Source organism: Mytilus trossulus, chromosome 8 (assembly GCF_036588685.1).
Source record: "Mytilus trossulus isolate FHL-02 chromosome 8, PNRI_Mtr1.1.1.hap1, whole genome shotgun sequence".
Taxonomy (NCBI): Eukaryota; Metazoa; Mollusca; class Bivalvia; order Mytilida; family Mytilidae; genus Mytilus; species Mytilus trossulus.
In genome coordinates this window covers 62,967,791-62,984,707 of record NC_086380.1, presented here as the reverse complement: position 1 = coordinate 62,984,707, position 16,917 = coordinate 62,967,791, and the positions used below count along the sequence as shown (strand labels likewise).

The window sequence follows — 16,917 nt, the reverse complement described above, 5'->3', positions numbered from 1 at the left end:
CCTAATCTTGATTTTTATTCAATTTTTAGAAATTTACCTGTGACGTTACTATTTGTGGCGTTGATTCTTTCGTGTTACAGGCACACACTTTATAATAATATTAACAGGGTGATTTTGTGCACTGACCAGATTTATTAAGTATTCGTTGTTATTCTGTTGATAACTTGTCAGAATGTACTATGATATTATTTATTTAACATTGTCATAAAGCGCGGAGGTTTAGCTAGCCACAAAACGAGGTTCACCCAACCATTTTGTTTTCTTAAAATGCCCTGTACCAAGTCAGGAATATGACAGTGTTTACCTAATGGTTCGTTGCTATGACTGTTGCATGATTGTAATTTTTTGTTTTTTGTTTCACTTACGTTGTTTTCCTCTTGCAGTTGATATTATGTAGCCCTCGATATTAGATTGTAAACCGGATTTGGTTTCTCTCAATCGATTGATGACTTTTGAACAGCGGTAAACTACCGTTGCCTTTAGTAGTCCATTTATAAGTCAGTTATACAAAAAGGAAACATAATTATAAGTGAACCATTGTTGAAATATTACATAATAATTACGACACTTTTCAAAATTGCAAGCAAGAACCGAGGAGCAAAACTGGTTGCACCGACTTGTAAACGTCTCATGGTATGTGTATTATTAATAATGGTCTATCATACAAATATTTATTTAACATATACCGTAAAGATACCCTTAAACAGACAGCACATGTCTAAAATAGTATAGCTTAGGATCCGTTTTTTTTTAATTTCCATTTAAAGGGACCTATTAAATATATAATAAGGCATTTTTCAGAATACATACAAGTACTCTAGGTCTGCCATTTATACACATAACTACATATTTTTATATAACATTTTTACAGTTATGTAAGGGCACGTCAGAACTAAATACGACAAATAACTTCTACAAAATGTACCAAGTAAAATATGTATATAGATATAGGAAGATGAGGTATGAGTGTCAATATGACAACTCTCAAACCAAGTTACAATTTATAAAAGTAAACCATTATAGGTCAATTTATTGTCACTGACGATTCAGTTGTAAACGTTTACATAGCAATATTAACATCAGACGATTGTCCAAGGATTGAAAATTATTACAGGGTTAATGAAATCCCAGTATAGAAACTCAGTTCTGTTATCCGCAAATAGTGGACATATAGTCAAATGGTGTATCTAATTCTCAACTTATATAATATAAACATTTTCCAAGTGTTCGATTTAAATAAAATATATCAGTCTCAATCCTGAATGGATTACCGCTTATTCTAATCCTATAGATTGATTTTCAAAATCTAAAATTTCTTAGATCCAAATATTTATCGAAACAAATTAGAGTTTTAAGAATGAATAAGAATTAAGTTTGGCTTGATCTTATTGTTATATTTTTTTTTACAGGGAAGATACCGTTTTTTTTTAAGTTACATGCTTGTATGCTCAGCTATATATATAAATACAGTCTATGCTTGAAAACCATGTTTTCACTATATTATTCCTTACTACTTATGTATGCATCATGATATAACATGTTCTAAGAATTATCTAGTCTATGATTATATATTAACATTACTTATATGTTATAAAAAAACATTGGGTATCTCCCTAGTTCAGAAATGACAGCAAGATCACTTTTTGTTTTGTTTACACTTATACTTATATCAAACATTTGATATGTAACTTTTCAGATGTCTCTCATGATAACACTTTTTCTAAAATATATTGATCAGTTTTCTTGCATGCAGCTGAGTTTACAGAAAAACATACCCCAGACTTCACATCCATAGGTTAAAATTGTCTTTAAAATCTGGTCGTATAAAAAAGTAAATTTGAAACACTAGGGATAGAAGATGACACACTTTGTTGTAATTTAAAAATTCTTAAACCAATTTCCTACTCGATATAAGTGTGATGCCCAAATATTCATAATTATAAGTAAAACCAATATATCTCGTATAGGTGAAAAGGGAGATTTACATGTCTCCAAATTTGATTAATAGTATTATAAGTATAAATAGGACTTTCTCATTCCAGGTAAATATAACCTTAGCCGTATTTGTCATGACTTTTTGGAACTTGAGGTTATTAATGCTCTTCAACTTTGTACTTGTTTGGCGTTCTAACTAATTTTATCTGAGCGTCACTGGTGAGTGTAATGTCGAAGAAACGCGAGTCTGGCGTACTAAATGATAAGCCTGGCACCTTTGATAAACTTCGGCTCTGTTCTATCTGAAGACCACTTATACAATTACAGTGTTTACATTTGCAATGAATAAATGAATAAATGAAATAAAACGCAATCTACTTCCAAAATTAAATAATTACTAACAAAAATAACAAACAACAGGGTATATTCAAAAAAGGGAAAGTCCATACTATGTAAAAGAAACAAACGCCCGATTAACTGACGACAGGAATGGAAAATCTACTATCCTATTCCCGACTTGCTGCAGGACTTGTCTGATACTACACTAATCACTCATCAATTTACTATTAACTATTACAGTCACTTTCATGTTGACACATAATCATCGATGTACAGGTAACTAAATTATTTATAGGACACACGCAGTATAGTATATTGATACAAACATAAATTAAAAAGACAAAGTTTTTTTTTTCTGAAATGAGTTTTAACTCAACTTTTGATTTGTCAACCCTGTATACCACCATTCTCCATGTGAAATGATAATTTAGAAAATACTTAGAACAACAAAATCATTTTATATTTCTTCCTGTGTGTTGTTTAATATTCTGACGCCAAACACTCCACTCTACACTAGCGTCAATGTGAACTGTGCCAGTCAGTCACATGACTTCAAATATTTCAATCTTTTATATATATATATGTAACAATAACATCTTCATGCCATATATATCATGTAATGTAGTACGCCGCTAGATTAAAACTGACGAGAAAAGGTAACACACGGCCAGCGAAAGCTCTATTATTGTAGAGCCCAGGTGGTCGTGTGGTCTAGCGGGACGGCTGCAGTGCAGGCGATTTGGTGTCACGATATCACAGTAGCATGGGTTCGAATCCCGGCGAGGGAAGAACCAAAAATTTGCGAAATCAAATTTACAGATCTAACATTGTTGGGTTGATGTTTAGACGAGTTGTATAAGAAAGCAATGAATGTGGTTGTTATATTTGATAGATGCTTTTTGTGCTTCTTTGTTAAATATTTGTTTGTGTTAGTTCTAATTGTGACATATTGATCACTGCTGTGTACTCCTATATTGACAATTTTACCTATTACATTGTATTATGTCTGTTTTGTGCACGCATCGTTGTAAATATGATGCAATTTGATACAACTGTCATGCAAGTGAGAGGTTTATCGCTATAAAACCAGGTGCAATCAACAATTCTCTATATTTGAAAATGTCTGTACCAAGTCAGAAATATTACAGTTGTTCGTTTGATATGTTTAGTCAAGTGGTAGATTATTCTAATAGCTTATGATGCGTTGTAAAAATGGCCTCATAAGTTATATTGTGTTACATCAAGGCTCCGATAATCTCCAGCTATGCTCGCGGAAATTTTGATGTGATTTGCTAAAATACTCTATACTCTCCACAACATCTGGTTAAAAACAAAATTACCAGGGTATGTTTATCTATTCTGCCTTGGAGTACTCCCAATTGTAAGCTTTTACCTTTCAAACGGACTCTTTTCACTAGTACTTGTATACATTTGTTTAAAAAGTCAGTTATTCTTTTATCATTTGAGTTTGCCATTCGGTAAGGGACTTTCCGTTTTGAATTTTTTTTTTATTTTACTTTTTATCCAATATGGATCCATCATGTCCACGGATGCTATATTCACACAGTTTCTTTATTTATATAAAATGAGGCCCATTATTGAAAGCTTTTGTACAGTCAAGGTAAATTGTATTCTTGGATATACGACCATATATCATTATCCATAAACACTAACCAGTCGTCCATGACGTCTAGCAACTGTTTTATACAATATCTTTAAGGGCAAGATTTTGTCTTATAATCGGTATTAAACTGTCTGAATCTAAATGATAAGTCAATATAGTCTTCTCTACATTTTACAGAGCATTGATGTCAAACTGACGGGCTTGTACAATATAAGTATCATCATCCAGCTTATTATCTTTATTTCTTAAACATGTTAAACCAGATGTTACTGTAGCATCATTCCATTATTTTCTATTTCTAATGTCAATGGACTTTGGAAATATTTACGTGTGAAGGTTTTTAAAAGTTTTTTGTCCTTTTCTACACTATCAAAGGATAAATATAATCCGGCCAGTAGACTTACTTCCAAAACAAAAGTAGATATTTCTGAACTTTATCCGTGTGTGTCTTATTCACAATATTTCAAATGGGGATTCAAAATGTATGTTACTTATTACAAGTGCATTATTATTGTATTCAGCAGTAAATTATGTTTGATCTGACTTTGTTTAACAGTTTTGCTGTAACAGTTTATCATTATCTTCAATAATATTCTGAAAATTACCAACAACTACAAAATTTCTTTAAAATAACTTTTTAGTGGCCGAAACCCAACAATGAGTTCTTCATTTCAAATTTCAAGGGCTGATAGATCTTGACCTATTGAACATGTTAACCAACTGTAAGATTTTCTCCAAATGTTTTTTTTTAAACATAAGCCAAAAACTGCATTTACTCCCTATATTTGATGGCGGCCATGTGTGTTAATGGATAAAAACTACAGAAACAATTCATAAACAAGATACCGAGAGGAAGGACAGACACATTGTAAAGGAATACATATATTTTGGTCAGGTTACCCTTCCGGAGCACCTGAGATCAGCCTTAGTTTTTGGTGGGATTTGTGTTGTTTAATTTTTATTTTTCTATGTTGTGTCATATGTACTACCGTTTTTCTGTTTGTCTTTTTCGTTTTTATCCATGGCGTTATCAGTTTGTTTTAGATTTATGAGTTTGATTGTCCCTTTGGTATCTTTCGTCCCTCTTTTAGCTTACACACTAAGTGTAAGGTATAAAGAATTCACCCAACATCATTGTTTTGTACATCACATAGATACTCACAGAGTTGTGTGTATCGATATTGGTTTGCATGTTTGACTTAAAAGGGTTATTGTCACATTTGTAATTATACACTATCTCCTCTATATGATATATGACGAAAATATATGAACTCAAATAAGTCTGCATTTGTTTTAATAGAACAAAGCAAGTTCAATGTGCTAGTGCGTGGTTTTATAACATACTACACAAAATATAATGAACTGTTTGTGTCCATATCAGTCGATACCGAACAATTGAATGGGGTTCTATGTTGTAAGTGAATGATTCAAGAGTTTGAGAAGCAATGCAATCAACTGGTAGAATATTCTAATAGTTTATCCGCCGTTTCAATATAACGTATGTTCAAGTTGCTTGTGTAGTACATATTTGACAATAAATTGTAAAGAACATTACCGACTGTAAACAAAATTAAAACGAAATCGAACACAAATGTCTGCATTTGAATCTCCTATCTGGATTAACTCTCATCATGAACGCTCCAATACTAATATCAAAATGCCAAGAATGTATCAGAACAGAAACACATGAAGAGATTTACGACAAAACGAGGTCTAAGACACTGTCATGTGACAAGCTAAGGTTTTATTTTAATCTGAGGTAGCTTGATCTTATTATCAATGTGTTTGAAATGGTACATGTGTTACACACATGTCAGGAAAGTTTCGATTTATATCTAAAACAATTTACACCAAAGACGATAAATAAGCAACCTTTTTGATCGGAATCAAACGTGATAAAATGAATATAAACCAATCTTTCGTATATAAGTTTATTAGTAAGAATATATTTAAATGAACAACTACAACATTATTGATGATCTACAGTATAAGTCTTGCACGTCTAAGTATAAAACATGAACTGGTTCAAGAACTCTGTCATTATGTTCTGTGTTAGAAAAATTCCAAAAGAGTCACCGAGCTCCGAAACATGATTTTCAAGTCAAAATAGTCAATAACGTGCACACATGTAAATCACATTGACTTACTTTTTTATGTACATGTATCATATGTTTAAAATGCATGAAACTCCCAAAAAGTTTTCTTTCAAGATATAAAAGATTTTGTCGCATTACAATTTTGAAAGATTCCAAAAACAAGAATTATTCATTCAGATATTTTGAAAGACCTACTCCAAATGGGATAAAATCCATAAACAATAATTTTTACCTGTTTGCATTGATTGCTTATTTAAAAATATAGCCGAAAAAGTTGCGATATATAAGTACAGGGCTGATTGTTTTTACAATTTTCTAGTGAAAAATATATATCTTCCGTCGTATTTTTCTTATTTTCTTTTTAATACAGTATATGAGAGAATGGCTCATTGCGTGCGCATGTTGTGACCATTATCAATTAAAAAAGAAGAAAAAACACAATACAATAATCATTTCATCCAGAACAAATGTGTTAGTTCATCTCTTGAATAATAATCAAACATTTATTTATATTTTATAGGGATGATCACAAGGAAATTATTTGTTTAAGATATCACGCAATTGATATAATATACAAAACATATATTTATTTAGTCTAAATCTTCAAATGATTTCTATGCGCGCGCTGATTCATTTATTTACATTGTTACTGTACTGGTATTAGAAAAAAAAAATCATCATGGCGTAAAGAACATTTTATAAAATTTTGAATTCTTAAAATACTCGTTATTACATAAAAGTGTCTTTTTTTCTAATTTTGGTAGAAATGTTACAGTAAATGACCTAAGTGAATTTTTGTTGGTTTATTCTATACATAGAGGAAATGATTCTTTCTTTCTATTTTTATGGTTTTCGTAACACAAATGTAATTTTTCAAGCAATCAGTTTTTACGTAATTTGCATGTTTTGCAGCAAAGGAGACAATTTCATTACATAAAATATCTACATTATAAACACACACACCTCAACAAAATTCAACATGAAAACACAATAGTAAAATCAACTCGTTATTAGCAGTAGCTACAATCAGTTAAATGGTTGGTTATATATACATATGACATCAAACTATAAGAAATGTGTATAATGTCTTACTACCAACGTTGCCAAACTTTATAATTAAAAAAGTCATTTGTTTTTATCCATTTCGTATTGGAGCTGACCTTTGAATTCAATGTGCAACTATTATGCATCAACTTCAATTTGGATGATCAGCTGACTACGTTAAGTCACTGAGCCCCGAAACATGATTTTCAAGTAAACATAGACAACAAAATGCACACATGTAAATCACAATGACCTACTGTTTATGTACATGTATTATATGTTTAAAATGCATAAAATTCCGAAAAAGTTTTTTTCCAAAATATAAAAGATATTGTCGTATTACAATTTTGAAAGATTTCAAAAAGAAGAATTTTAAATTCAAATATTTGGAAAGACACACCCAAAATTGAACAAAATCCATAAACAATCATTTTTACCTGTTTGCATTGATTGCTTATTTAAAAATATAGCCCCAAAAAAGTTTCTATATTTAAGTACAGGGTTGATTTTTTTTACAAATTTCTAGTGAAAAATACATATCTACATTCGTATTTTTCTTATGTGCTTTTCATTACAGTATATGAGAGAATGGCTCATTGCGTGCATGTTGTGACCATTATAAATAAAGAAAAGAATCATTTCATCCAGAACAAATGTGTTAGTGCATCTATCAAATAAAAATCAAATAATATTCAAACTTTCATTTATACTTTATAGGAATTGTCACAAGGAAAATAATTTTAAGATATCACGCTATTGATATAATATACAAAACATATATTTTATTAGTCTAGATCTACAAATGATTTATATGCGCTGGTTTATTTATTTACAATAATCATCATGGCTAAAAGAACATTTTATAAAATTTTGAATTCTTAAAATACACGTTATAACATAAAAGTGTCTTTTTTCTAATTTTGTTAGAAAAGTGACAGTAAATGACCTAAGTATTTTTTTTTCTATACATACAGGAAATGATTTTTTTCTAATCTTATGGTTTTCGTAACACAAATGTAATACTTCAAGCAGACAGTTTTTACATTCTAAATCAACTCGGTATCAGCAGTAGCTATATCAGTTAAATGGTTGGTTATATATAAATATGGCATGCAAACTATAAGAAAAGTGTATAATGACTTACTAAAAACGTTGCCAAACTTTAAAATTAAGCCAGTCATTTTGTTTTTATGTTTTTTGAGTTGAAGCTGCCCTTTGAATTCACAGTGCATCTATTATGCATCAACTGTAGTGTGGATCATCGGCTGACTACGTTAAGTTACCGAGCTGCGAAACATGATTAACAGGTAAACATAGTCGATAACGTGCAAACATATAGATCACATTGACATTTTTTGTGTACATGTATAATATGTTTAAAATGCATTCAAGGAACTATTATTGAGGCAGTAAAGCTCAATGCCACAGAACACAAAAGATATATAAAAATAAAAATAAGGTATTTATCAATTGACTTATGTCACATGCATGTCTGTTTATAAAGATTAATTTTACCATGAGTCACTATAGGCATATTTATACAAATTAAGGTACTGTTTTTCTTATAGTCACAAAAATACATTTATGAACTAGCATATTAAATTAAACCAATAACTACAGGATTATAAAAAGTCACGAGTTTGCTTTGCGTGCATAGTTTGAACATAAACAATGTCTGTCTATAATTTTCTCAGACATGATGCGTCTTCTATAAATGCAATGAGTCAATTAATAAACATAATTTCTGCAGATATACTACAAAGCTTTTTATGAAACAAATCAATAATTCTCCTAAAATATCCAATGATATCTTAAAGTTTTTGAGTTTATACAAACGTTCGGATAATAACTGAATGGAAAATTGCAGAAACAAAAATGTTACGATACATGAGATAGGTTTTTTCAATTATTTTCAAAAATATAAAGGTTTCAATAAGTCTCTTTTGTTCACCTACATCTATGCTAACTTATTATCTCATGCCAAGAACGGACACATTTTGAAAACAATATAGTTAATTTTAATTAAAGAACATAGAGTTATCAGTATTAGTGGTTGTTAATTAATTAATCATACACTGTCAAAAATCTCTATTCCAGAAAGACATATACCATGTATACAGTCAGAACAAAATTACAAATATATAAATGTGATAAAACACAAAAATATGAAAAGATCCGTGATTTTAATTAATCATTTTGACATGAATGTTGATTTGGATTTATTTGAGTAACAACGATTTTATTTCAAAATGTCCATTCTCATGTGCCACATTTCTAGGATTTTTACCTTTATCGTTACACTTATAGACATCAGCTGAATGTTGTAACAGTTCTTTAACAACATTAACGTGTCCATTCTCACTTGCTATATACAGAGGTGATGCCCTATTATTGTGACACTTATTGATATCAGCTGAATGTTGTAACAGTTCTTCAACAACAATTAAATGTCCTCCTTGACTTGCTTGATAAAGTGGGGAACATCAAAGATATCAATTTTAATGTGAACACACCGAAGAAGGACATGCACAACCTCAACATTGTTGTTGTTTAAAGCAATCTGTAGTGGTGAGGTGCCATCATTACTACATTTATTGACGTCAGCTGCATGTTGTAACAGTTCTTTAACAACAAAAACATGTCCTACCTGACTTGCTATATACAGAGGTGATACACCATTATTGTCACACTTATTGACATCAGCTGAATGTTGTAACAGTTCTTTAACAACATGAACATGTCCATTTTGGCTTGCTTGATACAGAGGGGATGCATCATTATTGTCACACTTATTGACATCAGCGGAATGTTGTAACAGTTCTTTAACAACATTAACATGTCCAGTCTTACTTGCTATATACAGAGGTGATGCATCATCATTGTCACACTTATTGACATCAGCTGAATGTTGTAACAGTTCTTTAACAACATGAACATGTCCATTCTGGCTTGCTTGATACAGAGGTGATACACCATTATTGTAACATTTATTGACATCAGCTGAATGTTGTAACAGTTCTTTTACAATATCAACATTTCCATTCTGACTGGCTATATACAGAGGCGATACATCATTATTGTCACACTTATTGACATCAGCTGAATGTTGTAACAGTTCTTTAACAACATGAACATGTCCATTCTGGCTTGCTTGATACAGAGGGGATGCATCATTATTGTCACACTTATTGACATCAGCTGAATGTTGTAACAGTTCTTTAACAACATGAACATGTCCATTCTGGCTTGCTTGATACAGAGGTGATACACCATTATTGTAACATTTATTGACATCAGCTGAATGTTGTAACAGTTCTTTTACAATATCAACATTTCCATTCTGACTTGCTATATACAGAGGTGATGCATCATTATTGTTACATTTATTGACATCAGCTGAATGTTGTAACAGCTCTTTAACAACATTAACATGTCCATTCTTACTTGCTATATGAAGTGAAGAATTTCCATTTTTATTACAGAGATCAATAATCACATCACTACACTGAAGAAGTTCATGTACAACCTCTATCATATTTTTGTAACAAGCAACTTGTAGTGGTGAGATGCCATTATTACTACATTTATTGACATCAGCTGAATGTTGTAACAGTTCTTTAACAACATCAACATTTCCATTCTGACTTGCTATATACAGAGGCGATACATCATTCTTGGCACACTTATTGACATCAGCTGAATGTTGTAACAGTACTTTAACAACATCAACATGTCTTTCCTGAATTGCTATAGACAGAGGTGATAGACCATTATTGTAACATTTATTGACATCAGCTGAATGTTGTAACAGTTCTTTTACAATATCAACATTTCCATTCTGACTTGCTATATACAGAGGTGATGCATCATTATTGTCACATTTATTGACATCAGCTGAATGTTGTAACAGAACTTTAACAACATCAACATGTCCATTATGACTTGCTATAGACAGAGGTGATACACCATTATAGTAAAATTTATTGACATCAGTTGGATGTTGTAACAATTCTTTAACAACATTTACATGTCCATTCTGACTTGCTCTATACAGAGGCGATACATTTTTATTGTCACACTTATTGACATCAGCTGAATGTTGTAACAGTTCTTTAACAACATCAACATGTCCTTTCTGACTTGCTATGAGCAGAGGTGATATACCATTATTCTTACACTTATTGACATCAGCTGAATGTTGTAACAATTCTTCAACAACATTAACATGTCCTTGACTACTTGCCCAAAATAAAGGGAAACCACCATCCTGTCTATTATAATTAATGTCACTATTCTTACTTATTAACCATTTGACAAGGTCAATAGTACCCATATAACAGCTTCCTGAAAGGGCTATATCTTTACTGTGAATATCTTTAGTACAAACAAGTTCATGTTGCTTTGATTGATCAAGTTGATTTAAATGTGTAACAAATGTCTCTGTAAATAAAGTAGATTTCATGTTTCTGTTATGACATACACGGTAGACATAACCGTTCTTCCAGTCTCTCAGCAATCTTTCTATATATCTATCTATATATTTATCAGGTATTTGTATCACAAACTCTATTTCTGTGCTCATGCTATCTGTAATCTTCCAAATGAATCTCTCTGCAATGAAATCAGTATTCGCATGATGAAAAAATAGCTTTAACATATTCTCTCCAAAGTACTTAGCCAGGAAATCAAACAACTTATCATGGATTATCTTGTATGTGTTATCCTCCTTGACCACATAGGTCCCTTCAAGTTTTTCAAAGGAATTCTTTAAACGTTTGATTGATGTTCCTTTATTCAGTTCACATTCTTCTACTAAATCTTCTATTATTGTTTCTATCTTTTTATCTTTTGTTGACAAATGTTCTTCTGTTAATGTGTTGTTAAACATCACACAAAGGACTAAGCTACAATACTGAATCTTACCAGCCTCACTCTCCACATACATTTGTACAATTTGATCTTCAAAACAATCAAAAGGATTCGTTAAAAACGAGCTAATGCCGACATTCTTCTGAAGATTCTGATTATGATATAAGCTGCATAAAAGTGGAAAAAAATCATATTGTTCTGACAGTTCCTTTACTTCATCAGCTTTGTCCTTAAAGTACACTTCAGCTAAAGTATTTTTTTCAGTGGCACTAAGATTAAATTCTTGTGAACTTAAATTGATGTTGCACATTTTGAAAATAGAGAGATTGCTAAAACGTTCATCTTTGTAAACCTCCAATCTACATGTAGATATTATTTTACAACATTGGTCTGTAAGAAGAGATTTAATGTGATCCAGGTGTTGTTTCCAGTCATCGTAAATTTGATGATCAAGAGTATATCTGCCACAGACGTCATCATAGACAAATAATGTTTTCTGACCATGTTTAAACCAGTTTCTAATATCTCCAGGTTTATTGCATGGAATTACAGTAAAGCCATTTTCCATCATCAACAAGGCAATGTGTTTAGAAAGAAAACTTTTTCCAATGCCTGAGTTTCCTACCAGGGTAACTGAACTTTGTTTCAAAACTTTTTCCATTACATGTTTCTCTGCTTTGGTACCAACAAACTGTTGATCATCATTCTTCCACTGTTTCAAGCGTTTCTCGAACTGTTCTGCAAAAAAAAATTATATAACTTAAGGAGGCTCGCGGGTATAAGATTTTTAGAAAAAAAAATAAACATTTATTTTTCAATACAAATTTTATTAATTACCTTTAGTAGTTGTTACTTTATCATATGGTACTAACATCATTCCAACAAATCAACTCGTGTTGACCCCAGGTGACTTTTAAAATGTAGATATCATTGAAAAAGCTCCAAATTATCTCCCTTTGGTGCAAATGCAATTTTTTGGCATTAACATTGAAATATCTTTTTTAAATCATGGGTGACCTATATTTTTTATTGCTGTTTTCGAATAAGCTGTACAGAAACTAAATAATTGTAAAATTTAAGCGATTTCTGTAATTTTGTTCTTTTTTAATTTTGATATTACCGTTATTTCTCCTGTTAGATCAACAGAAAAAAAGGACATTAACCAAAATGTATGCTTCTGTTGAAGGCAGATTGTAAGCGTAAATGAACGGTGACCCCATTATTGGATTTCATTTTTCCATTAAGTATAAGATAAAGTTCATTTATAGAAAAATATAGCAAAATCCTATATTAGATAAAAAAAATCATTTAGACCCGCAAGCCCCCTTAAGGCAAAAAATCAACTATTAGATTGAATTTAAGTTTAATTATCTAGATTCGATAACACTTTGAGCAGCGTACTCTACGGTTGATTGCCACTTGTTTGTTTCAAAGACAATGTTTCCAAGTGGTGCTATAAAATATTTGAAACCTCCGAGTACTTAGACAATCAAGTTTTGAAATGAGAAAAGGGAGAAATTCAGTTAATAATAAATACTGATGCCGACAAAGCAACGCACATTTTCATAAAAAATAAAACATTAAAAACTTGAGACTGACCAACATAAACCCCACCAAAGGCTCGGGTGACATCAGGTGCTGCAACACATTTAGGAACCCGTCGAGAAAGATAAGCAAATGATAAAAATGAAATTTACAATCATCATACAACTTTGACTCTTAGAATTAATAATAAGACAATATTTCTCAAAGGAAATGGTAGCTTACAAATTGTTCCTCAAAGGTTTGTACCTAATTTCGAAATTTTGCGTTAAAAAAGTTGACAGAATGACCGACAACATACAAGATATAGAGCTAACTTACCTTGTATATTTTTAGGAATAACGTCATCGTGAACCATCAAAATGCCTAAAAATAACAACCCAAAACAAATATCATGAACATGGTACTCTTTGATAAATATTCTAAAAAACACCATTATTTCATTATATTTAAATACAGATTTTGCAGATTCTTCATGGCAATACATTTTACAGTTTTTCTGTTGTGTTCATATTTCTCAAATATGATCATGTTTGTGAGAAAAAAAACAACATATCAAGCTTCTACAGTGATGTAGGATTTTCTCAAGTGAATTGAACTGTGTGTATGACGTCATGAGTCTACGTCATTGAGACCACAAAGAAAAGAAAAAGATAATCAGAGTATCAAAGGTTTTTCAAACTCAATGATATTTCTTCATGATGCGAGAAATCTACCAACAAATCACAACAAAAGTTTAGTTAGTTTAGAGATCTTTCACTTTAAATGGTTTATACTGTATTAAGGTGGTACCCCACATTCTTTTTAAAATTAATTTTGCTCGTTTGATTTTCTTAAACTGTTTTGTCTTAAAAAATACACTGGTTATATAGCAGTTTGACAAACACCAATTTTAATCATTGAGGAGCGTAATAGTCCTTTTACAACACAACGTAATTTAAACGTTAGCTGACTTTACAGAGATATCTCCCTGTAGTGTTAGGTACCACCTTAATCTGATTAAAAACAACAACTTAATATTGAAATCGGAAAGCATTAACTGAGGAATTGTGCTTCTCAATTCTTAATATACAAATCCAATATTTCTAAATAAAAATGGGTTTCTCAAGTCTCAAGCAATATAGCCTATAATTTAGTAGGTTTCGTTAGTTGCATCGGTAAAATTGTTGTTGTTGTTATTGGTTTAGGTAGGCGGCTTACTTATGTATTGCGCCTTAAATTCATATAACATAAATATTATGTATGTATACTTTCAATCCTTAATTTATTTTTAGTATTTCGTTTTGGCGAGTAATAAGATGATACTTTGACGAACATGGTTGACTGAGTTACTAATAAATATATATATGTAGAAGGACGAGAAAACACATAACAGAAGGTACATGAAATAGGAAAATGAAAAAAATGAGATGTACATTATTAATTGATAGGTATCATAAAATTGTTTACACATATGTGTTGTCGTCTGTAATATACTTATATAAAAAAAAAGTATATTTAGAAACATGTTACAAGACATGTGCTAGTTAAATGCTACCAATGTAAGGACATCTCCCTCGACTGATGTAGCAAATAAAGAATCATTAAGAAAGGATTGGTTGTAGTTTTTCCTTTTCCATAACGGCTAGTTGCGTCATTTTTTTCCAAATAAAATAAATTCCATTTCCCTTTACTTTGAGATACTACACGAAGACGACACGAATTATTACAGATAATGGGCTTATGCTATGTTACATCAATCGCGCGTTATTCTACATAAGACTCATTAATGGCGCTCAGATAAAAATAGTTAGAAAGCCAAAACAAGTACAAAGTTGAAGAGCATTTAAGGACCAAAAACGCCAAAACGTTGTGTCAAATACGGTTATGGTAATTATAATAACTCATACTTTTGAAAACAGTCAAATCTTTCCCAATTAATTAAGATGAGACAATTTAAAGCAACAAACAAAGACGAGGGATTTATAAATCTAACCGTTCATTTTTGTCGTATTAATTGTTTTACATGTTGTCGAGTCCTTAAATAGCTGCGTTAAAAACAGTTTTTCACAAAAAAATATGCATTTCCGTCTACTTACAGTTCTTCCTTCGTACTCTGCTGCGCTTCCGCCATTATTTTTATGTGTGACGTCACATACTTTCAATAATGACCCTCAATATACCTCTACATAGAAACATAGCGTCAGTATACTTCCAAATAGAAATGGTTTCAGATACATGACATAATTTTTGAACCACATAATTGTAAAATGCAATGAAAACAGGAGAATATTATATCATAAGTGAGTCCCGCGAGATTTGACCAATAAATTCAGTTTGGCCGCTGCTATCAAGCGTGACATTACGGACTTTAACAGCTCTTGAGTAGAGCGTGGTTGTAGTGTCTAAAGTAAAGAAGTTTCTTACTGTGGAAGTAAGTTTTTTAAATCTAGTTAAATGGAGTTAATGCTTTCAATGTATTTTGTTGATAACATCTAGTAGTTGTGGTTTAATGCTGTTTTTATAGTTAATGTACTAAAATGGAGTTTGCGTCTACATTGGTTGCAACTCGTATTGAGAACTGTCCTGTATGTCGGGAAGTGTTGTATGATTTAAAGCTTTAAGTGGCGTTTGCATAGGTTGCAGCGTTAAATGAAGATATTGTAAGAGATTTTTGTAAAATATATCTAGGGAGAAGAAAGCTCCGAAACTTTGCGTTATTGTCGAGGCATTGGAAATAATAACTTTGAAGGGGAATGTTTTTGGTTTAGTTCATTCTAGGAGTTTAAGAGCACATTTATTTTATTGAATGTTCATGAGTTCATTCAGAAAAAAGATATTTGTATCTTCAATTTATGACGAAGACAGTCCGCACTGCACAATTTGTAATGGGGTTACTAAATTTATTCTTTATAATTTTAGCTATGGCTCAGGTATTGAAGCCGAATTGTTCCCTGGCGGGTAAAAGTTGAATCCCGATCATTTTGAGGGTAAACAACGCAGATGCAGAAGCGATTTTAGAGCTGTCAAGACTGAAAAAAGATGAACCTTTAGAGAGTTTACAAAAGTCGAATTAATTGCACAGTTTGGGAAGCTGACTGGTCATTTATAATTTATTATAACGTGTTCATAAGATTTTCAGAGAACCTTGTATTCAAAGTAAATATGGCTTTAATTTTTGTTTTTTTATAATTCAATTAGCTTCATTTTACCGATAATGCTCTTTTGAACAAACTTTTTGTTAGAAATGTAAATCTGCATCTGGTGCGATAAATTTAGCCTTTGGTTTTTATGTAAATTCTTGTTATTTATTGTCATCAGTAGTTTTGATTTTATTGACGGTAACTTGGCAAGGTACCTCCGAGTTTTTTGCTTTCCACGGTTCGTGATTTTTTACACATTATACATTGTATAATTGTATCTATTACGTTTGATTGATTAGTGCCTTATTTAATTCCAGTTGAATCCGTTAAAGATGTATTAATTCTT

General features: G+C 31.2%; 2 protein-coding genes across 2 annotated transcripts in view; one reads left to right on the top strand and one right to left on the bottom strand.

Moving 5' to 3' along the window:
- The window catches only part of LOC134681246 (acyl-CoA dehydrogenase family member 11-like), a 533,340-nt gene that overhangs the window by 414,201 nt on the left and 102,222 nt on the right, over positions 1–16,917 (top strand). The gene's annotated exons all lie outside the window — the stretch shown is intronic.
- Positions 3,192–15,562, bottom strand: LOC134681486 (ankyrin-3-like; the record flags this gene model as incomplete). Its single annotated transcript, XM_063541122.1, is given in 6 exon segments — positions 3,192–3,243; positions 9,552–10,543; positions 10,754–10,932; positions 11,215–12,645; positions 13,771–13,871; positions 15,528–15,562. Coding segments are annotated over 6 exon segments (2,790 nt in total), but the record flags the coding sequence as incomplete, so codon positions are not given.